At 38.4% G+C, this 24,604-nt stretch overlaps 1 protein-coding gene across 5 annotated transcripts in view; it reads left to right on the top strand.

The window, feature by feature from the left end:
• Nucleotides 2,557–24,604, top strand: part of DMTF1 (cyclin D binding myb like transcription factor 1) — a 49,581-nt gene continuing 27,533 nt past the window's right edge. For 2 of the 5 annotated variants that reach the window (XM_018047289.1, XM_018047292.1), the window contains exons 1-6: nucleotides 2,558–2,706; nucleotides 4,472–4,611; nucleotides 12,860–12,982; nucleotides 14,337–14,453; nucleotides 15,918–16,040; nucleotides 20,807–20,901. In XM_018047289.1, coding sequence (XP_017902778.1) covers nucleotides 14,345–14,453; nucleotides 15,918–16,040; nucleotides 20,807–20,901 — 327 coding nt within the window. In that variant the 5' untranslated portion in view covers nucleotides 2,558–2,706; nucleotides 4,472–4,611; nucleotides 12,860–12,982; nucleotides 14,337–14,344. Of the gene's footprint in view, nucleotides 2,707–4,471; nucleotides 4,612–12,859; nucleotides 12,983–14,336; nucleotides 14,454–15,917; nucleotides 16,041–20,806; nucleotides 20,902–24,604 lie in introns of all 5 variants that reach the window. The other 3 variants (XM_018047293.1, XM_018047290.1, XM_018047291.1) reach the window with 3 other exon arrangements.

Here is a 24,604-nt window from a genome sequence, read left to right on the forward strand (position 1 = left end):
GGAATGTTAAATGCATTTAATATATGGAAATCATTTAAATGATACATAAGCACTCAAAAAAATGTTATCTAACCTTGTCCAAACTCAGTTTGTACTTTTTTTTAAACTAGACCTTATTTTTGTGGGGTACCACTTAAGATTCACAGCAAAATTGAGGGGCAGGTACAGACACTTCCCATACAGTCCTTACCCTATACATGAATGTTCAGTTCAGTCGCTCAGTCATGTCTGACTCTTCACGACCCCATGAACTGCAGCATGCCAGGCCTCCCTGTCCATCACCAACTCCCGGAGTTCACTCAGAATAGTCTCCCCCATTATTATCATCCCCCAGGGGAATGGTGCATTTATTGCAAAGGATGAATCAACACTGACATGTCATTAACAACCGAAGTCCACAGGTTATGTTCTATGGGTTTTGATAAATGTATAACACGATGTATCTACTGCTACATTCTAAGTGTTAGACATTTTATGGGTTTTGATAGATGCATAACACAATATATCTACTGCTATAGCATTAAACAGAATCATATTGCTGCCTTAAAAAAAATCCTCTTGTGCTCTGCCTATTTCACTTCCTCTGGCCTCAAATCCTGGCAACTACTGATCCTTTTATTAACTCCATAGTTTCCCCCTTTCCAGAATGTCAGACAGTTGGAATCATTCAATATGTAGCCTTTTTCAGATAAGACTTTTTTCATTTAGCGGTATACATTTAAGATTCCTCCATGTCTCTGCATTCCTATGTCTTTTCATGGATAGCTCATTTCTTTCCAGCACTAAATAATATTCCATTGTACAGGATGTACCAGTTTATCCATTTACTTACTGAAGCATACCCTGGTTGCTTGTAAGTTTGGCAGTTACAACGAAGTTGGTATAAATACTCATATGCAGGTTTTTATGTGGACATAAAGTTTCAACTATTCCGGGTAAATATCGAGAAGTAATTAACGATCACAGGGTAAGAATATGCTTTGCTCTGTAAGAAGCCACCAAAAAGATTCCCATAGTGGCTGTACCATTTTTGCGTTCAATCAATAAATGAGAGTTCCCTAGTATTCCAAAGTCTCATCAGCACTTGGTGTTTCGGATTTTAGCACTTCTAATCAGTGTGTGATGGTTCTCGTTTTCCACTTTTTTTTATGAAATGTGACATTTATGAGTGAGAACGTTATTCCAAAGAATAAATAATGTGGACTACTGGTAACACTTTTGTACCTTTGGCTTAAAATCTAAACAAACATTTATCTGTCTAAACTCATTTCTGTGTACAGTTTCTTCCCCTTTCTTCAAAGAATTAGTGTCACTTCCACGAAGTCTTTCAACTATATTTTGTATTCAAAAGAAACCAGTTATATAAAACAATTTTAAAAAAAAAAGCAAAGTATAGAGGAAAACAAAGCATTCTTGACTTGATTAGTTAAGTTCAATTCAAGACGTATATATTCCCATCTTGACAGCCTTCGCTTGACCTTTACAACTGATGCTGACCACATTCCCACTGTGACCAGGTAGTGTGAGTCTACACATACTTACTGGACTCATGAAATTTCTCAAATCTCATTTCTGAACTCCTCTCATCCCCCTAGTGAGATAAACTGAAGTGAAAGTGAAGTCGCTCAGTCGTGTTCGACTCTTTGCAACCCATGGGCTGTAGCCTACCAGGTTCCTCCGTCCATGGGATTTTCCAGACAAGAATACTGGAGTGGGTTGCCATTTCCTTCTCCAGGAGATCTTCCTGACCCAGAGATTGCAGGTCTCCTGCATTGTAGGCAGACGCTTTACCATCTGAGCCACCAGGGAAGTGAGAGAAAAGCAGCGCACAATAAACCAGTTTATTATAAACAAATAAAATGAGGTCAGAATCACAAGAAGAGTTGTAACAGGGTTCCGACCACTCATCTTCGAAACTCTTTCAAAACAAAAATTTCTGCCGGGGCGGTTCTCTGGCAGGTTCATGACCATGGGAGCGGGGCCGAGTATTTCCCTTCCTGAGAGCTCCCTGGGTAACGAGCAACCAGCGTGTCAGGGCCGGGCTTTGTAAGGCGTACTGTGCATTGCAGACCACCATCTTCCTACACTCACAGAGCATACATTTCACCAAGAATTGCATCACAGGCTCAACAGGTAACACGTCTACAGGGCGGACCCAGTCAGAAGAGCCACACACACAATTTCCGGCCTTCCTCTGCATCCAGACCCCGCTCTCAAGCCGTTCCACACGGCGGTTCCCTCCGTTCTGTGGCCCTAGATAATTACGAAAGTCGACTCGCGAGGGCCAACGGTCCCCGGGCCAAAAGGATCACAGCTGCGCCGAAGAAAGATGGTTCTTCTACACGATATCTGTAACGGGGAAGTCAGTACTTATATTTCCTAGAGTGAGGTAACGAAAACAGCAGACAACAACCCCTACTCTGAGAGAGACCGAAGCTCCAATATCCAGAGACCCTTTTTGGCGCGCCGACTTGGCCGGAAGTGACGCAACAGCCGGCGCGCAGGGCCAACCCCAGGGAGAAGAGGCCGGGCGGGGGAGCGTGCGGGGACTGGGGGCGGGGCGCGGCCGTAGCTCCGTTTCCGGTGGCTCGTAGCGCTCGCTCACTCCAGCTGCAGCCACTCTTGCCCGTGGCTGCTTCCTCCATCCTGGTATTTTTTGGAGCCTCCATCCTGGTTCTTCCAAAGTGCCCGGACCCAAAACAGGAAGTAAGTGCGATAGAACCTTCAGGTCCCAACCGCCGCCAGGGCCGCTCCGCCCAGTGGAGTCTGTCCGGCCCCCTTGTTGCCCGCCTGCTCCCGCCGGCCGGCGCCAGCTGCAGGCGCTCTGGCACCGCGGGCGGGGTCGGAGCTGGGCCTTCGTGACGCCGAAGCTGCCGTTCCCGCAAGCTCAGGCCAGGGCCTCCTTTACGGGGCCGGGCTTGCGGCGGTGGCGTGGGCTGCAGAACAGGGTAGCGAGTTGCCGCCGAGGCACAGCTAGCGATCCGGCGGGGGCGGAAAATGGCGGCTTCGGAGGAGCTAAATGGCGCCGGGACCCCTGGGGGTGGGGTGGGCCGAGAGCTTGGCTAGAGAATCGGGCTCGGGAACACGGAAAGTGAAGAAGCCTTCCTAGCTTTCTGGGAGGCGGTGTTGGGAGGGTTCCTTTCTTATGTTTTTGTTATCTTTTCGGGGTTTTTTTGGTCCAGCGAAGGAGAGGTGGGCTTGGATGAGATTGAGAGAATTGGGGCGGGTCTCGCCCCACCCCACCGCACCTCTTTTTTTCTCTCGTACCTTTTTGTGTCTTCACATCTCCCATCTTTTGGGAGATGGCCCAAGGCGGAGGGAATCGGGGTTGCTGGCCGATCAACTCAGGTTGTCAGCTTGAGTCTTTTAGAAAAGGGAAAGATGGGACCTGGAGTGCGGGGAGACAACCCTAAACCGACGGAGAACGGGAATATGCGCCTGCAAAATAGGAATTGTGTTTTGCCGAAATTAGAGGAAGTTTTTAAAATTTGTAATCTTCGTCCTTTGAAATAGATTTTGAGAGTCTTTAGTGAATCTGCGGCGTAGATTGAGGGTAGAAGTGACGAAACGCTGTTCTATGCAGTTGAATGATACAGCATATGTTTTTAGAATAAAAATAATTTGGTGTAAATAAGGAGAGGTGATAAGTCTATGAAATGTAAAAGAACTCGGTTTCCCTGATTGAATTTAGAAATTCAGATCCAATGGCTATTTTCTTGTAACTTTATTTATCGTTGTGACAGTAGGTGAGGCTGTTCGTTGGGACATTTGACAAAATGCGAATTCTGTAGGATTACTTTCTAATATTCAGTATTTTAAACTTACAATAATAACATTTGGAAATGTTTTATCTTCACTGATTTTACTTTTGCTTCGAATTCACGAAAGACAACCATTTATAGCTTTTAAACTCCAGTTGAAGTAAAACATTCTTGCATTGTGTTAAAAGTTTTACAAACAGAAAAATGTTTTAGTGAAAGATTTTCGTGTTTTCCCACTACTTCAGATTTTTTTCCTTTGAGCTGTGGTCTTAAATTTGTGTTTCAAGTAACTGAGTATCACTGCATTTTGAAAATATTTATTTAGTGATGTGAATAGTTTACCATCACTTAAACGTTTAAAAACTGGTGGTATTACACCAAAAACTTAGCTTTTTTACCATGATGCTCTAGTGGTAAGATTCATTTATTAGGTTAAGATTTAGAGGCTTAGTTAAGGTCCAGGAAAATATTGTTTACGTTCCTTATCTTTACAAAAGTTGTCAGACTAAAATTTGGTGTGAAAATCAAGTTTTTCCCCTTCATTCACAAGGGACAAAAAATAGCTTGATCCTTTCTGAAATCACATGTTGCGAAGAAAAAATGCATTTCTTGTTTTGTGATAATCTTATTTTAACCCCCATATACTAAGTACTTTTATGTGCCACCAAACAAGCTAATTTTTTTTTTTTTTTTTTTTTTTACTATTTTAGTTGATAGGCTCACCCCAAAATATGCTTTTTGGGACTGATCTAGAACCAGCATATTCTCCGTGAATCTCTTTAATTGATTGCAGTTGAGCTAGATGGTGGAGCCAAAATGCTATTGCCCTGTCTTCATCAACAGTTAATCAGTAAGTACTGGGCATTGCATACTTACATAGAACTTTTAAGTCCATAGTTTAAGCAATTATATAAATAAATATATGCTATATAAACATTTTTCTCTGAGTGTTCAGGTTTTAGAATTATTTGAGGGAAAGCAATCACAAAAGAGTATTGGGTTTAGAATTTGAGCTTTGAAAGTAGAGTATGGCTGAAAAATGGTTACTGGTAGAGAATTCTATCCCCTCCCCAAAAAAGGTAGTCGTCCTCTTTATAGTCTCCCCCACCCCCAAGTTTTCTTCTTTTTACAGGCTTTTTTAAGGTGAAGAAAAGTTATTTCATTTCACCTCGACCGCAGCAGGAGAGACAAGTATAATTGTAAGGTTAGCTAGACCTTAGTAGTTAATACTGAAGTAAAGACATCAAAAGTAGACATAACCTTTCCCTCATGTCTACCTTTCTGCTCACTTTATCTAACAATTGTAGAGCCTAATTTTTATTAATATTGTAATAAACGTGTTTCCTGAAAATAATATTGTTTTAAAGTTGTTTGCTTCATCCTCCATCAAGAACATTGGCTTAAGTTAAAATTTGTGACAGTGAATCAGTTAATGTGAACCCGGTGTCTGGGAACTTACAGCCTGGTACATACATAGATGTTAAAATTTTGAGGGCGTTGGGAAGCGTGTCATCTTCTAGAAACATCAAAACTTTAAAACAGTAATTAGGAAGAGTTCCAGTTTTTTAATATCATATGTAGCATCTGTTTGGAGAAGGCAACGGCAACCCACTCCAGTACTCCTGCCTGGAAAATCCCGTGGATGGGGGAGCCTGGTGGGCTGCCATCTATGGGGTCGCACAGAGTCGGACACGACTGAAGTGACTTAGCAGCAGCAGCAGCATTAGCCTGCTTTCTCAAAGTGGGATTTTCTTTTTTAATAAATTTCTCTTTCCATCATCATTTTTATCACTTATTCCCCCCCCCCCATATAAAAGGATTCCTTAGGAATTGGTATGCTTCTAAATGCTTTGAGTTCCAAAGCCTTTTCTGTCCTCAAATGATATGCAATGACCTGAGAAAATGAAAAACCTATTGCCAAGAGTCTTAAGTATGATTAATAACATACAGAGTTATGAAATGTATGTGGTATTTGTTTACTTTCCTATCATTTTCTCCATTTTTTTTTCCTTTTGTGAAGAGGATGCTTGTAATAGAAGTCACAAATATGTTTTGTTTTTGTTTTGATTTCAGAAAGGTAAATGGTAAACTTAAATAAAAAAAGGAGCCTGGTTATCGTGTCTTCTTTTTCAAGTTTATGGAACGATCCCATTCCATGACTGAATAGCAGAAAGTTGTCATGAGAAAGCACACTGGAGAGCCCTTTATGAGCAATTTAACTTGTTTTTGTTCGTTTGGTGGGTATATGGGAGGGATGTTAACCTTATCCCATGTTTTTAAGCTGTTTTAGTTGGGTGCACCCTGTTGTCAGGCCATTCTTTGAAGCACCTGGTTGTCAAAAGAACCTTTTTTGACCATTAGGTGTTAATGCAGCAAATGAAATGCTTATTAGACTTATTTATTATCCACATAGTTTTGTATCTGTTGAAGAAGTGTGGTTTAAAAATCAGCTTCAGTGTACTGATAAATTTAATCTAAGGGAAAGCGAAAGTCCATGGAATTCTGCAGGCTAGAATACTGCAGTGGGTAGCCTTTACCTTCTCCAGGGGATCTTCCCAAAGTGAAGTGAAGTCGCTCAGTTGTGTCCGACTCTTTGCGACCCCATGGACTGTAGCCTGTCAGGCTCCTCCATCCATGGGATTTTCCAGGCAAGAGTGCTGGAGTAGATTGCCATTTCCTTCTCCAGGGGATCTTCCCAACCGAGGGATCAAACCTAGGTCCTCCCACATTGCATGTGGATTCTTTACCAGCTGAGCCACAAGGGAAGCCCAAAACTGACTCTGCAACCCCATGGACTAACACTCCAGGCTCGTCTGTTCATGAGAATTCTTCAGGCAAAAATGCTGGAGTGGGTTGCCATGCCCTCCTCCAGGGGATCTTCCTAACCCAGGGATTAAACCCAGGTCTCCCTCATTGCAAGCAGACTCTTTACCCTCTGAGCGACCAGGGAAGCCTGAAAATTGCTCAGTTGTGTCCCAACTCTTTGCAACCCCATGGAATTCTTCCAAGCCAGAATGCTGGAGTGGGTACCTTTCCCTTCTCCAGATCTTCCCAACCCAGGGATGAACCCAGGTCTGCATTGCAGGTGGATTCTTTACCAGCTGAGCCACAGTATTTAGTATTCTTGCCTGGAGACTCCCCATGGACAGAGAAACCTGGAGGGTTAGATATTAATATTTAGATACACTCTAAAGTGATAATTTAATGTACTCCTTTAAAGAGCCTCTCATGATGCTTTACATAAAGGGCTCAGTTTTGAATGGATGAAATCTTTAAGTATAGCCAAATACACATTATATTAGCTCTTATACACTGGGTGAAAAATGTTTTTGCTTTTTAATAAATGGTATGATTATATTGCCAAACAAGGTATAAAGTGGTGTACCATGAAATGAATGATTACTACCAAGTAATTTTCCTTTACTTTAATAATGTCACTGTTTCCAGTGGTTGGTAATTGAAATCAACATCTTAAACAATTAAAGCCTATTATAATAATCCCAGTAATGTCTTTATTGACAGTTTATGGTATGTAGTCATATTACCTTAAAACAAAGCCATAATAAACATTAGTAAGCTACCATAATTCAGTATGCCTTATGTTCATTTACAGCTCTGCTTCTCACACTTTCCACAAAGTATAAAAAACAAATCCCCAGGGGCCTGGGACCATAGTTCAAAGCACTCAACCTCAACCATGAAGTGTTCCCCATTCCTATTTTTAATAAAATCATTATTTAAGATGTTATTCTGTGGTGTTGTCTGTTTTCTGACATCCTTCTATGTACCCATGTTCAGGATGTAGGAATTTGTTACCTATTTTCTTCCACCAAGACTTTCTGTTTAGCAGATTTTTCATTCTTTCGAAATAAAAAATTTTAAACATTTTTCGAATTATTATATGTTACTAAGATAATCCCCATATAAGCATTTCCTAAGGTGTTAGTTATCTATCACTAGGTTTCATAGTGGCCAAAACAGTCTATAAGAGCAAGACCTTGAAAACAAAAATGTTCAGTAATAGGTTAATGCTTAGATAAGTTTGGGTACTATGCACCCAAATAAAGTGCTATGAGAGTTAACTAGTAATATTGGAAAGTAAGTGCAAAAAAGTTACAAAAGATATAATAGGTATTATTTAGAACAAACATCACAAAAATTTGGAAGATCATCACACAGAGAAGAGTAAAATGAGTGATATTCTTATGTTGGGACAGGAAAAAAGACATTTGAAAACGAAATGTGTCCTTACTGCCTCATAGTTGGATTATGCCAGAAACTTTGTCTCAGCTAGTGTTTCTCAGTCTCCCTCATCCAATAAAATTCTGGTGCTTTTATGTTCTGTAGCTTGCCTGATTTCCTGCTATAAAACTATTGGAATATTTTTCATGCCATGTAGTCTCATCCCATCTTGTAATATGGAATCACAACTTCAAGATTCAAGGGTCAGCAAGTGTTAGCTCTGCTTCTCGTGATCTCTACTAATATTTGATACCCTTCCCACCTTAAACTTGAGTACTGAGCTTGGGAATCAGTGACTTTTTTTTTAACAAAACTAGGAAGAAATGCCACTTCTTGATTTGATCTAGTTTAGAAGATTTGATACTTGGTTCAATTAAGTTGCTCAGTTGTGTTCGACTCTTTGCAGTCCCATGGACTGCAGCATGCCAGGCTTCCCTGTCCATCACTAACTGCCAGAGCTTGCTCAAACTCATATCCATTGAGTTGGTGATGCCATCCAACCTATCTCATCCTCTGTCATTCCCGTCTCCTCCTGCCTTCAATCTTTGCCAGCATGAGGGTCTTTTCCATGCTCTGTAAATCTTTTTTTTTCCTCAGTAAATCTTTAATCCAATTTTCTGTTGATGAGCAGGGCTGTGTTCCCTCCCTGTTTGGCTGAGGCCAAACTGTCACCCCAGACTCCTGGACACTCACAGGCAAGTCACAGCCTGTTGCATAGTTCTCTTAGAGGAGGTCGCCATCAGTTGCACCATAGAGCCACTGAGCAGACAACCCACAAACTGCAGAACAATTAAACCAAAGAAATTCTCGCACTGTTAAATTCTAGGACCCACAGATTTCCCAACCTGGGGATCTGAGAACCCCCAGGGAATCTGACTTCAGAGGCCAGTGGGATTAGATTGCAGAACTTGCGCAGGACTGGGGAAACAGATTGTTGGAGGCTGTGCGCACCAGGAGAAGGGAGCAGTGTGTTCCCACAAGAGTGATACAATACTTAACTGCCTAGTAAATCAGGACAATTATGTAGGTCTAATTGATGGAAATACTAGTTTAAGATAATCCAAAGAATAAACTTGACATCGATACAGAAATGGAGTAGAATGAAGGACTCATTTCCTTAAATTGTATGTTAACAGACCAAGAGTAGTGGGTTTTTTTTGTTTTACATTGAGTAGGGTCATGTTCATTGGGAGCTATAAATGTAAACAAATCTCTCATTTAAATGTATTATAAATGTTTTGTACCACATTTCAGGTATTCTTGATTTTACTGAAGTATTGTTTCAGATGCCCCCCAAATGATGGAAGCATGCCAAAATGCCATGTTACCAATTAACAATGGATGTTAAAACTTCTTCGCTTTCAAGTTCTCGCAGTTGGTAAAACAGTACATATAGTATAACCCATTTTAGAGAAAGAAGGGAAGATCTAAATGGGATGATGGTGTGTGTTTATTTGCCCAGAAAATTTGATATTAGATATATTGCTGATACAATTTCCTGGTAAACCAAGTGGAGAATGGGTTTTCAATTTAGGCATAGTTTCATGCATAATAAATTATAATACAAAGCACCAAATTACTCAGCTTTGTACCTTACTTTCATAAGTTGATTTACAGCAGTATTTTTCATTTAGTCTAATAGTCCTACTAAGAGACAGATGTATTCTTCCTATAAATAACAGCTATCTTGCCTCTACCCTCAGTAGTATCTACTCACTCTACTTAACTCGAAAGCTAAACCTTGTAGACCTGTTTTGCATTACCTTCTATACTTAAAAGTTTTCTGTATCCCAGTAGATGACCAGTGTTCTAAGCATTGCTGAGTCAAGTAGTCACTTCTCCATCTTATCCTCTCAGCAGTATTTTAACAGTCAGCTACTTAGTGCTCCTTGAATCTCTGTTTTCCTCCTATATCCTGACTGGTCCTTCTCAGTCTCCTTTTCTTGTTTGTGTATTGCTAGACTTTCCAGTAATACTGGGCTATCTTCTCTAACTTCTCTAGTTGATCTTATCTTTACAGTTTGCATGCTACTAACTCATTTATCATTATCTAATTCTTGCCTGTTGAATTACAGCTTCCAGCTGGTAACTTGACGTCTTCGTTTGAGTGCCTTATAACTTAATTTGTTAGTATTAACATTAATAAAATACTTAATATATTTTAGTGCCCCAAAACTCAGCTCTTCAAGCCAGAAGCCTAGGAATCATCTTGAAATAGCTCATTTCTTAATCTCCTTTCAGCAAATCCTGTCAACACTGCCTCCAAAATAAATCCTCTGTCCAGACTCCTTCCTTTTATTTCTGCCACCTATTCTAAATGACTCATTCCTTGGACAACTGCTTGTCTCATAACTTACTCCCTTATCTGTCCTCCATGTTGCAATCTGAATGATCTTTTTAAAATGTAAATTATGTTTCTCAGTTTAAAACAGTCCAAGAATTTGTAAGGCCTTGTAAAATGTGCCCCTGCCTTTTCCTCCAGTCTTAAATTCAGCCACTCTCACTCTGCACAAAAACCTCTGCACAGTGGCTTGCTTTTTCACTCCACTCCCACCTGGCCAAGTCAGGTCCCACCTTGAAGACTTGGCTATTAATCTGTCGGCTGGCTTGCAGTCATGCGCTTGAAATGGTATCTCTTCATCTTGTTGAGGCAGTGTAAAGTAGCCACTGAGATAAGGTTCAATATTTGTAGTATGATAGTATTTTTGTAAAGTATATGTAACAGGGAGGAATGTGTGTGTGAGTAACTCAGTTGTGTTCAACTCTTTGTAACCCCATGGACTGTAGCCCTCCAGGTTCCTCTTGTCTGTGGAATTCTCCAGGCAAGAATACTAGAGTGGGTTGTCATTTTCTCCTCTAGTATATCTTCCCAACCCAGGAATCAAACCCAGGTCTCCTGCATTGCAGGCAGATTCTTTACTGTCCGAACCACCAGGGAAGCCCCAGAGAGGGATATGTATTTTCTTACATAAAGTAACTTGAAGGAGGCATGAGAAATCAATAGCATTCTTTACCTCCATGAAAGGGATCTAGGTGACTGGGGAACAAGAGCGGAAAGTAGCCTTCACTATTACCCTTGAATTTTGAACCATGTAAATGTGTTACCTAAAAGAGAAAATTAGAGGAGTTTCTTAAATACTAATAAATACAGACCATGTAGCTCTAACTACAAGAAGGGGAAAACCCCAGGAAAATGAGTCAAGAGCTTATATTTTGGGGTTTTAAAAAAGTAACGACTGTCCTAGAGAGTGTCTCACACATTGGGAATGTGATATATATTTGTTGATTGAACAGATAAGCTAATTGTAGAGCAGTGTAGACCCGTTTACTCATTTCCAACATGAATTACCAAACTTTTAAAAATGAACCTAGGTTCCTGCTTTAAAGCTAGTACACTCTTTGGGATCACCTCAATTTTGATAATACAGATTATCAAGAATGATAAAACTCCTATCTAGCTATTTCAGACTCCCTTTTCCATGTACCATTGTCACTTTTTCTTTTTCTCAGAGTTTTAGATTAACCTGGGTCCTGAGATCACATTCATTAAAATGCTAAGCCAGTAACAAATTTGCGCTTATCAAATGAACAGTTGTGCTTTTTTGTTTATTTTTACTTTGTTGTTTCTTTTTTTAATAAAAATACTGGCAAAGTTACCAGGAGTACAGTTTACATCTAAATGGTTGGAATATAAATTTGCACATCCTTTCTGTAAAATAGACTGCAGTATGATTTAAGAGTTTATTTTGTCATATTCTTTGATGTAATAACTTTTTAAAGAGTACAGAAAAACCTCAGTTAAATACCGAGCTTGGCTTCCTTCACAGTTTTCAATGCAGGATATAAAAGTGCTTCTATGGTATAGTCTCATAAACATGTTGAGAGTGAACTATAATTTTGGAAAGTTTATGGATGGTTTTAACTTATTCTTTTTTTAACATTTCATTTTTCTGTCTTCTGGAGTAGGTACAAACCAGATTTTAAGAAGTTTTTAATGGATTCAGAAATGAGAATAACACGAAATCTATTAACTGAATGTTTCTCTAGCAGGATCTGTACCTGTTGCACTACAGACTCATTTATGTATAGCAGTTCTCAAAGATACCAATCCTGGAGAGGAGTATTCTAATTAGAATACTGCAAAAATGAGAAATTTAATTATTGGTTTTGCATCCCCTTAGACCTAAAATCTTACTGTGCTTTTTAATTTTTGTTTGATCCTTTGGGGTGAAGATGAGAATCCTATTAAAAAATCCTTTAAAAATCAGTCAATTCAAATTTTGTAAATTTCACATTGCATTGAAAAGTTTGTTTATAATTTACATTTTCTGGCCTGATTGTTTAGGATTTCTTTTTCCCACAAATCCCTAGGCAGAGTTAACAGATAGTGTATGGTTTTTAATACTTTAAGATGAAATACAGTACTACATATAAAGAGAGGTGCTAATTATTACAAAGAAAACAGTAAGAGTTATTGGTAATACTTGTGGTCCTGGTGGTCAGTATACACCCTGGATCGAGTTACATGTACCCAGGTCTACAGTTCATAGAACCACTGGTATAGTTCAACTTGTTTTTTCCAAGAAAGCTTGACTGCCTGATGTGGGACAACTTAGGTTGAGGAACCATGTGTAAACTGACTTAGTAGGCATAGGATCCTATCATTTCTGTTCTTCACTGGGGAATAGTTTTAGAGGCTAATTTCCAAAAGCTCTACTTAAAGAATTCTGGGTTGGTCCTTCCTCTTGTACTTGAGACATCACAGAGGCTAGAAGCAAAATTGTCATCAGCATACTGCCAGCAGACAGCTGTTTGTTCTCAGTAAGTGTTATTGTGTCATGCTATTACTTTTTCAGAGTGTTGCAGAGGTAGGAACATGGGGGAGAAACAATTTGGATAACATGAAAGTGATGCTGGTGGCTAAGGGAAGGCATCTGGATTCTGTGGGAAGGGCTATAGCTGATCCATCTGTTTTCTAGGTAAGCATTCCTTTGTTCTGGGTATCTCACCTTATGATTTGCAAATTTTCATCATAACTAAGTCATGGTCTCCATTTATCTTTAATTTGGAAATGACATCTTTGACATTGTAAAATGAATGATGTCCTTCTAAAACAGTAATTTGTATAGTAAAACTTGAATAAATCACTACATCTTCACCATGTAAATGTTAATAGTTCTTAGGTTTTTCTGCCAAGGAAAAATGCATTTGTTTAAATGGCAATTTTATGTATAGACAAATATCTTACATATAGGAACCAAATAAATATTGAATGATTAATTTGAAACACGTCAAGGCTTATGTCCTCTATTATTTAGTTGGAGGCTTCCCAGATGACTCAGCTGGTAAAGAATCTGCCTGCAATGCGGGAGACCAGGGATCGATCCCTGAGTCGGGAAGATCCTCTGGAGAAGGGAATGGCAACCCACTCCAGTTTTCTTGCCTGGAGAATTCCATGGACAGAGGAGCCTGGCGGGCTACAGTCCATGGGGTCGCAAAGAGTCGGACACGACTGAGCGACTAACTAGACTAGTAGACTAGATTATGTGGACCAGACCATAATTGAATGTTGAGACAAGAACTTCATTGAACATTACAAGGTAAGCCCAAAGACTTCAGTTAGGCCGCTGATTACAATTCGGTGCATTTCCACCTGTCAGCCATGACATACTTCAATTAAAGCACTGATCATTCAGTTTGTCTAAGCAAAAAAAATAACTGTAAAATAATAGGTAAAGACCCAGTTCTCTATTTCAAAAGAAGGCCTAGCTCCAAGTCTATTAGGAAAACAGTTTGGTCAATGATAGATATATGTACTTGTTCAATATTATTAGAAAAGAAACAATTATTTAGTGTTCATATTTTTCAGATAATAATAAACTTAAATACTTGTAAAAAATGTTTCTCTTAATCTAATTCTTAGATTAAGAGAAAAGTTGTGATGGATCTTCTGCTAAAGAATCAGAAGTTATTAAACACCTGTCTGAGTATATCACAGAGCTGCCAATTAAAAAAAGTGGTGAGAGTTTTTGCTCATATGTCAGACAGCTTGGAATAGACTGTCTTTCGTTGAATGTTATAAAAACAGCTCTTTTTTTAAAAAAGTAAATGTTTTATGTTTTTAATTAATCATTGCATTTTAGATTGTTGCAGATTATTATAACTAATTCTAAGTAATTGGTATAAACTTCTGAAACACAAACTTTGAAACTTGAACCATCATTGCAATTTCACACAAAGAATACTGTAGGCAGATATATTTGGAGAGGGCTATTTTAGTTCATATTTGGAAATGATTTTTTAAACCTTAATCTGAAACCTGTTCTTTTACAGATTTGAGTATGAGCACAGTTGAAGAGGATTCTGACACAGTAACAGTAGAAACTGTGGACTCTGTGACTTTGACTCGGGACACAGACGGGAACCTCATTCTTCATTGTCCTCATAATGGTAGGAAAACCTGCTGACATATACTTATAAATCTTTTTGGATTTCTGGATTTCATGTCACCTTTAAACCTTATTACTCAGACAGTTTAGGCTAGAACAGTAGAAAAGGAGGTTGTTTCTTAGAAAACCTTAATTCATGTTTATATTTTTAAAATATACTTTTTGTATTTTTTTAATTTACCATAAATTTCAATCTTTATGAATCTTGTAGCTATTTTATAAGTAGAATTTGTTGAATCTAATTTGTTTGTCTAGAACCTGTGCTAGAGAATTTTACATGACTGAATAGGACTTCATATCATCTGTAATGAACTAAGATTCAGTTGACTTGAGGCTTGTGTTTTTTTCATTTCTCTACCTGTTCCGTAATTATATTTATTTTGCTTTTTAAGTTTATCCTTGTTCTGCGTAGGTTCTGTGTTCTTTTTTCACTTAGTACTTAATCCCTGGGTTATTTCATTCAAATTTCTGGTTTTAATTTCTGCATAGCTTCTACAATGATTTAAGCCTCTCTTTATTCTGAATTCTGTTTCTCATAGGCACCTTAAATTTCACATGTCTCAAACTATGTCTCAGGTCCCCTTTCCTTTGTTCAGGTTCTCATTTCTCACCTGAGTAGTCTTTTAGCCGATCTCTCACCTCTAATTTATCCTTCAGATTGCTGGTGATTGTGGTCATGATTCAACAGTACATGAAAGCTTTTTTTAAAAAAAATAAGCTTCCCAGGGTTTTTAATTCAGGTTCTTTAATTTGGCACATAGGCTCCCATCATCTCAGCTTTCTTTCCAGCTTCATTTCCTGCCACATTTCATATATCTGTGTTCCAGCAGTTCACAACTGTTACTATTTTCCTAACTTACTATAAGCTTTTCATACCTCAGTATCACTCCACGTATTAATCCTACTGCCAGTGATAATCATTTTCCCCTGGCTTCTGTTTCTTTTTGAAGTTCAAGACACCTTTTCTAGAAACCACCTTTCATCTCCAGTTTAAATTAAATGCTTCAGTGCTCATATAACAGCCTCTTCATTCTACCTTCATCGTTCTTATTAAACTATTTTGAAATTGTAGTCATCTCCACTGTACTGTGAGCTCTTTGACAGTCAGGGTGTCTCTCATTGTTCTGCTTCTCAAACTTAGCTGATGGTAGGTATTCAGTAAATATTTGTGAGTAATTAAATAACCAGTCTTTATCTTTACATGTGAAATAATCTGGAAAGCCAGGTAATCACAGCACAAAAGTGTGATGTTTTAAAAAGCGCCGCCTTGGTTCCTGGTTCCTTGTCATAAGAAGTGGAACTGAGGTAGGCATGTTAAGGGCAGTGAGTCTCATTGCACAGCTATCTTTTTCTGACTTAGCAAATTAATAAGATTATTTTACATTCATTACTTGTGGAAGATTTTGTTTCCTCCTTTTGATTTGAAGATTTCTGAGATTTTTTTGTTCTTGTTTTATTTCATTAGAAGCTGATGAAATAGACTCAGAAGATAGTACTGAACCTCCACATAAAAGGCTTTGCCTGTCTTCTGAAGATGATCAAAGTATTGATGATTCCACTCCTTGCATATCCGTTGTTGCACTTCCACGTAAGTCACTGTATTAACATAGAGCTTCCCTTCTGAATCAAAATTCACATTGTAAGAGATTAAACTGGCATTTCAGTTTAACCCATCAGTTGGACCCATTATTTTTCTCCTCGTTTAGTCAAGAAACCTCCTTTAATCAGCTCTTAATGAGTGCTTATTTATGTGCCAGGCATGGCTCTACATACTTTTACTATATTGCCAAGTTTAATCTCTCAACCTTTTATTTTAATTGACCCCCCCATCTGAGAGTCTTTTTAGACATTTTTTTCATAATCATGCTTTCCAACATAAAATTATAATTTCAGTATCATTGTTTTGTTTTTAATGTACTATGTGTATGTTTGTATATCCTTGCTTTCTTAATAAAGAGAGTAAGGTTTTTTCATCTCCTCTCCTAAGAAGCATATTAACCCTCATTGAGAAGGCATTCTCTAGAGTAGGTATTTTTATCGTTACGTTATAAATGAGAAAACTAAGGTACCGAGAGGTTAATAACTTGTCTAAGGTCTTACTTAGCAGGCATTCTAGTTCTTGTAGTTTATGTTCTTTTTACGTGTTATATGGCTAAATGGAAAGTAGAAGCCTGATAAGTTTATTCTCACTAAGAAAGTTCTTAAAATGTTTATATTCCAAGATCATTTAGAATACACTGGATTCTAAGCAGGTGTAGTATTTTAGATGAAATACTGTTGGTGAAAGACTACAGCACACCAACTGTAATGTTAGATTATATTTCTCATTTGTTTAGCAAAGAATATGGAATCTGTTGAACCGTGGTGGCCCTCCAAGGCTGGAGTAGATACCTCAGTCCCTGACAATGGGGTTCAGGCCTAGGGCTGTTGGTGACCTACTCTGTACAGAGCAGGGTATTGCCATATCCAAGAACTTCCAGTGGAAGAGAACTAAGACTGGGTTTTCATTGTCGAAAATCATGTCTTCATAAGCATATATGTACTTTGTATTTGGAGTTAATTGCTTATTAAACGGAGCAGAAAAGTATAATATTAACTGTAGTCACCATGCTGAACATTACATCCCCAAGATATAAAAATATTTAATTAAGTCAGAATTTTTGTATGATTATCTTGATGTAAATTTTGACCTGTTAATTGATTTGGTTAGAGTGCCTTGAATGTGATTGTAGGTTTGATCTTCACTTGATATTTTGTTCTATTTTATGGAGTAAGACTAAATCCTTCACACACTCATTCACTTACCTGGGTAAGATAATATGGATGTGTTGAAAGGCCATGAACTTTTTGATGTTGGGTCATAGCATCACTGTGTAAAGAGGACAGTCTGGAGCCTAATTTATAGTAAGACTGAATTTATAAGGAGTGGCTTTAAGTTCCCTGGACTTATAAGAACTATGTTGATAAAATGAACTTTGGAAAGTTTTTACATTTAAAAAAGTCCCCAAAATCATGAAGTCCTATATCTACATCACCATCTAGGACCAGTTAAATGGGCAAGTCATTTATGCTGACTTCATGAAGATGAATATTAATTTTAAAGTTTTAACTTTAATATTGAGGTTTTCTTTAGATGCTTTATAAAACTGATTAATATTTATCTGTCTGAGCCTTAAAAGTTCTCTTAACTCTAGTGTTAATCAGTATAGATCACTTGCTGCTACTTTTGCAGTCATTTGCACACATTTACTCCATTACCTGTGCATCATTAAAACTCTTGGTGGAGTTTCTCTGGTGGCTCAGTGGTAATCTGCCTGCCAATGCAGGAGACACGGGCTTGATCCTTGGTCCACGAAGATCCAGATCCCACATATCATGGAGCAACTAAGCCTGTGCGCCACAACTCCTGAACCCACATGCCACCAACTGCTAAAGCCTGTGTACCCTAGAGTCCGTGCTTCCCAACAGGAGAAACCACTGCAATAAGAAGCCCGCACACCACAACTAGAGAAAAGCCCTGAGCAGCAATGAAGTCCCATCTCAGCCATACATAAATAAATAAAATTATGTAAAAAGATAACTCTTATGATTATTCATTTAGATGATCGTTGGAGTTACTTAGGCCTCTCATTCCTTTTGTTCTTCGTGCTGCGTTGTCATTCCCATACCGCTCTCCCTATTGTATATATAACTGGAGTCTGTTTGTATCCTACTTCAGACTTTGTTTTCCTGCCACTAATTCCTATCTTTGCAGTTTACTTTCTCTAATACTTCTGCAGTCCTTTGCCCCAGTGGGACCCATTAACCGTAGCACTTTTCAGTTATTTCTTCTTCACTTGTTTCCTTCTTACCTAGTTTCAGTTTTTATGGTAAATCATTATAATCTCTATCTTGCATTTACCCTGAGATCCTTTTTTCTTTCCCTCACCTCACCTTTCTTTGATGAAACCACAACCCTGGTTCAATTTGTCTGCCTATTTATGACTATACCAGTATAGTTAATTGAAAAGGATTGGAGGAAAAAAGCACAAGTAAGCTGACTGCTCTCACTTTAAATTTATGATCATTAAATGGGTTCCTTATGTTGCCTCCCAGTCATACCATACTTATCTGGTATTCTTTCTCCCACTCTAAGATGACTGTTTCATACATTCTGAAACCTCCAATACTTCCACATTTTTAACTCTTAACTGATAGCCTTGCTTCCTACTTTACTGAGAAATTTAAGTGGCCAGAAAATAGTTTCTGTAAGTTTCCACTACTACAAATGTATTTACAAACCAACTTGTATCTATGTCCATGTAGTCTTGTCTTTTCACCCAGCCAAGGCCAACCCTTCATTATACCAGATCCCATCCCTTTTGCCCACCTAAGGACATAGTTGCAGGAAGTCTCTCCTTTCTCTTTTGAGTCAGCAGTTTTTTCGTTGTCTTCTGGATCATTCCCATCAGCGTTACAAAAATACGATAGTTTCTTCTTTAAAATAAAAAGTCTTGTTAGCTCACTTTGGGCTCCCATTCAGTTTCTCTACTTCCATTGAGTACCTTTAGTACCTTGAAAGAACTGCCTATACTTGCCTCCATTTCTAATTCCTTTGTTCCATAAGCCCACTCCAATCCGTCTCTCAGCTTTTAATGCTATACTGTAAATGTTGTCTCCAGAGACTTTGTTTTTTCCTCTTTTTTTTTTTAAGTGTTTTTCCAGAGACTTACTCATTGCTAAATCCAGTGGTGATTTTTTTTAGTCTTTGTCTTACTTGATCTCCCCACATTTTTTATCACTCTGAGACTTGTTGTCACTTGGCTTCCAGGGAATGCATTTCTCTAGTTTTCTCTCTGTCTATTTCTTCTTAGTCTCTTATGCTGACATATCCACATCTCCTCAGCCTCTAAATGAGGAGTACCCAGGAATCAGTCTTAATTGCTTTTGTTTTCTGTTTTTACTCCCTAGAATTCATACTTTCAAATCCCCCGAGTTATTCCAGGCCATACCTCTCTTAACTCCAAGTGTTTAGTGGGTTTAAACATCTAGTATGTTTAAAACTGAGCTACATTTTTTAACTTGCTTCTTTCTAAACCCTTCTCCCCATTTCATTATTGGTAGGTACATTCTTCCAGTAGCTCAGGTAAAAAAACTTTCTTTTTTTAATTTTGTAAAATTAAAAAAGTTTGTAAAAAATTAAAAAACTTTTTTTTAATTTCATTCTTGACATTTTATTTTCTTTCTTATTTGGTTTTTCTGCATGTCCTTTTGGCTCTACCATCAAAATATATCTACAATTTGAACTACTTACCACCCTCACTCCCTTCACTCTAGTCCAAGTCACACCTCTTATCTAGTAATAGATTACTGACTTAGCTTCCTCACTGATCTCCTTCCAGCTAGGGCTGCCCTTCAGGCTATTTCCCCTTTAGCAGCCAGGGAGATCTTATTAAAGTAAAACTCAGTTTATATCACTCCTCTGCTCTAAATCTTACTATGGTCACCTTAGTGGAAGAGAATTAAAACCAAAGTCTTCATTTACAGTGGCTTTCGAATCCCACACAATATCTGGTTTGGTCTACTCTTACTACACTGTCCTTGCTGCTCCGGCAGGCACACGGAACCTTTTTGCACTTGGCTTTCCATCTGCCTTAAGTGCTATCTCTCAAGATACCTTCATGACTAGCCCTTTTCCAAATCCTGGTTACTTTTCCTGACCTCCTATTTAAAATTTCAAACACTTGACCCCACTCCCAACAGATTTCCCATACTTCATTTTTACTTCGTAACACTTTTCCGACATAATACTGTGTTCATTTTGTCTTCCCCCTAGACTCTAAGTGCCTTGTAGGCAGAATTTTGTTTTTTTTTTTTTTTGTTTATTATTGTCTCTCCATTGCCCAGAACAGTACCTGACATGTATTAGGTACACTGCTGCTGCTGCTGCTAAGTCACTTCAGTCGTGTGCGACCCCACAGACGGCAGCCCACCAGGCTCCCCCGTCCCTGGGATTCTCCAGGCAAGAACGCTGGAGTGGGTTGCCATTTCCTTCTCCAGTGCATGAAAGTGAAGTCGCTCAGTCGTGTCCAACTCTTAGCGACCTCATGGACTGCAGCCCACCAGGCTCTTCCGTCCATGAGATTTTCCAGGCAAGAGTACTGGAGTGGGGTGCCATCGCCTTCTCTGTAGGTGCATAATAGATACTCGGTAAGCAAGTATATATGTATGTATATCACATACACTTAGGTGTGTGGATGTATTGGTGAGGAATATGTTAAGAAATTAGATGATCACATCCTAATTCTTTGGGTATGTTTAATAATTAGGACCTGCTTTTATTACTCTGGAGATGAACTGTTCTTTTTCTTGAAGTTTCAGAAAATGATCAGAGCTTTGAGGTGACCATGACTGCAACCACAGAGGTGGCAGATGATGAGATTACTGAGGGAACTGTGACACAGATCCAGGTATAGTAAGTCTTTGTATGGCTGCAAGAAGATTATCCTTTGTATATAACCTTAGGTGATAAAATGATGAGAATAGATTCTGTCTGACAGTATGCGTGAGTGCTATGTTTCTTCATTCACATCTGACTCTGCAACTCCATAGACTGTAACCTGCCAGGCTTTCTGTCCATGAGATTCTCCAGGCAAGAATCCTGGAGTGAGTTGCCATGCCCTCCTCCAGAGGATCTTCCCGACCCAGGGATTGAACCAGTCTTAGCCTCCTACATTGTCTGGTAGGTTCTTTTCCTCTAGCTCCACCTGGGAATCCCTGAGTCTGAAAAAGTAGCAGTCACAGGATGGAAGAAAGACTTATTAATCTTCCAGGTTTCCAGTCCCTGCATATATGAGTCTCAGAATTGTAAACAGCGATAGAATTTTAAAGCTGATTCCTTGTAGAGTGGTTCACATCTGTTGAACTAATGCATGTGCATTCTTTATCTCCCTAGAGTGATCTCTTTCGAGCTGTTAAATAACTTTAAATTTTATCTACCAGTTATATGAGATATTGATTGGGATATAAAAGTTTTTAAAATAAGCTTTACCCGGCAGTTGTCTGTAGTAACTGATTTAGAAAGGTTCCATGTGTTCTCTGCCCTAATGTGAATGAAAGCTGGTCATCTCAAATACATTTTTAACTATAACAGTGGTAGTCATAGTTCCTTTTGATAACCTGTACGACTAGATAGATTTTACCGTGTGTTGAGGTTAAATAATTAGCCTGTTTTCCTATATGAACTTCTTTAATTGTCTTGTGTTACTTCTGCCAAAAGCAGTCATCATTCTTAGCTCTCTTCAGTGGCCAGCAGCTTAAATCTATTTTACTTGTAAGTTTATTTCTGGCTGATTGTCCTTTCGCTCTGTCTCTTCACTTAATAAAATACTTTTTAGCCGACAATAGCGACATTGTACCGTTATTTTTCTTAATGCAAAGCATCATAATGACCCTTCTTCATTACGAAGTAGGTACAAGTTGATACATATGAGGGACTAAGGACGTTTCAGAAGAGTGTACTGTGAATTGCAGTGAGGAGCTTGAGAGCAGTCCCAGAATGACAGGATTTCCAGAGAAGCAATATGCTTCAGACATGCTCTAATATGCTTCAGACATCTTTGAGGCAGGCTGGGGAATTTGGACAGAAATTTTTTCTAAATCCTCAGAAACAATAGGGCCCATTCTTTCTTCAAAATGGATCTTGCAGGACTTCCCTGGTGGCCCAGTGGTTGAGAATTCACCTGCCAGTGCTGTAAACATGGGTTCGATCACTGGTCCAGGAAGATCCCACATGCAGTGGAGCAGATAAACCATTGCACCATAACTGCTGAGCCCGTGCTCTGCAACGAGAGGCCACTGCAATAAGAAGCCTGTGCACTGCAACTAGAGAGCCAAAAAGAAATAAAAAGTTATAAAAAGTTTTTGTCAAATTCATTTCATTTGTAGTGTAGTCTCACTTCCATTTTTAGCATGTTGAAAATAACTATATACATATGTCTGGTTTGGTTTACAACCTAGGTATTATCAGATTGATCAGTGGCAATGTACATAAGTTTTAGGGTTGTTTTGTTTAGATTATTTCTGAAGAGTTAATGAGTTACAATCTAATACTAACCTCTTGGTTTGTTATTACCATTTTAGTGAATGAAAAACTTTTAATAATTTCTAATGTTTTTTTAAATAACAGTAGGTTGGGAGTGAAAGCATAGTTTAAAGTTCAGAAATAGTGTGCTTTTTTGCTGTGCGCTTTGTGTCAAACTAGGTGTAGTTATTTCACCTAGTTAGTAGCTCCCTTGTCCCATTCCAGTGGTGGGACTAGCTTGAAAAACAATTAGGAACTAAAATAAACTTCCCATGTATGTAGTACATTGTGGTTGAAAGAGGCATTTAGTGTGTGAAATATTTATTTTCAGATTTTTAAACCTGTATATATGATAAATAAGAAACCCAACAACCAATTCACAAAGACTTCAGTTAGAAAAAGCAACAGCAAGTTAAACAAAGCCTGAGTAACTTGAAAAGATTTATATATAAAGTAGGAAAGTGGCTGGTGCTAAGTTGCTTCAGCCATGTCCAACTCTGCAACACTATACACTATATAGCCAGCCAGGCTCTTCTGTCCATGGGATTTTCCAGGCAAGAATACTGGAGTAGGTTGCCATGCCCTCCCCCTAGGGATCTTCCCAACGCAGGGATTGAACCCAAGTCTCATGTCTCCTGCATTGGCAGGCGAGTTCTTTACCACTAGTGCAACCTGGTAAGTTCTCAAGTAGTGAGAAATGGGGGTAAAATACCAAAAAAACTTAATCACTATCTGTATACTAAGTATAGATAGATAGCCTCTTAGGTACCTAAGTCTCCTGATATACTCAGTTTGATTGACAGTGTTGAATATTACTGCTAGAATTTAGTAATTATTTACTTCATGTGATGATTTTCGTCATGTTTAACATTACATGGTTTAAGTAATATGTAAGTCTTCTTCAGGAAATTTTGTACCATAAGGCATTAAGTGTTTACCCAAAGACAGTAATTAATCATGAAAGGTTTATTCCTGAGATTCACAGAGTAGGCTTTGCTATCTATTTAGACTCACTTTGGGAAATGGTGATTTTATTTTTTCACCAATTAGTTAACATCATCTCAGGAGATTTTTCTACATTTCTTAAAAGTATTGTATGTATCAAGATCTTTTGATAGCTCTCTGTATTGTCCTTGATAAGTAACTCGTATATTAAATCTTACAGAATTGTGATCTTCAGAATATAAGAGGCCTTGGATATTGTCTGACTAGTCTGTTTAAGTTCTCAGTTTTATAAAGTCCTCTTAACCTTTAAAAGAAAAAATCTAAAGTATATGACACATAAATGCCAGGTTATAAAACTTTTCTTGTTTGTTCTAGTGATTTCTAGCTTTTGCCCATGGTTTTGTTTTTTTTTAACCACTTTAATAAATACAAAATATTGCCACCAGATATACAAATAGTAGGTAACAATAGGCATGGCTTTTCTCCTCACTGCCTTGATTCTTCATTGACAGCCTCTGTCTTTTCTAAGTGAGATGTTTCATTTCCTCTTGAAAATAGAGATCCAGTTTCTGCCTACTCAAGAAAGAGTCAATCTTTGTTAGGACCTACCTCCAGAAGGTGATGTAGCTTAGTAGTTGATCCAGGCGAGACCTAGCTGGGTTGAGTGGTCACTAGGCCTGTGACTCTCCTCTTACCCTGGTCTGCATGTAACAGGCTCATCTTACAGTAGCACTGATATGGTAGCACTGTTGCCATATCTTCCTCACTTATACCATAGCACTTTCTAGCCCATAGCCAAGTCTCTTAAAAACAGCTTTGTTCTTGCAGAATTTTCTAGATTAGATATGTCCTTAATTGCTGATAGCTGCATAAATGCACTGAAAGCCACTGAATTGTATACTTTAAAGGGTGAATTTTATGATGTGACTTGTATCTTAATAAAGCTTATTTAACTATATCTCTCAATACAGGCTATTTTATTGCAATAATAATAAAATTAGTACCATATGGTTCTTTGAAAAGATACCTTTAGGAGGGTAGGTGTCAGCTCTAAATACCCTCCTAAATGTAAAAATAAAGTTGTCAGTAAAAAATACGCAGACTACAATTTTGCAATAACATCTTTTGAATTAGCCTGTTAATCT

This window comes from Capra hircus, chromosome 4 (assembly GCF_001704415.2).
Source record: "Capra hircus breed San Clemente chromosome 4, ASM170441v1, whole genome shotgun sequence".
NCBI lineage: Eukaryota > Metazoa > Chordata > Mammalia > Artiodactyla > Bovidae > Capra > Capra hircus.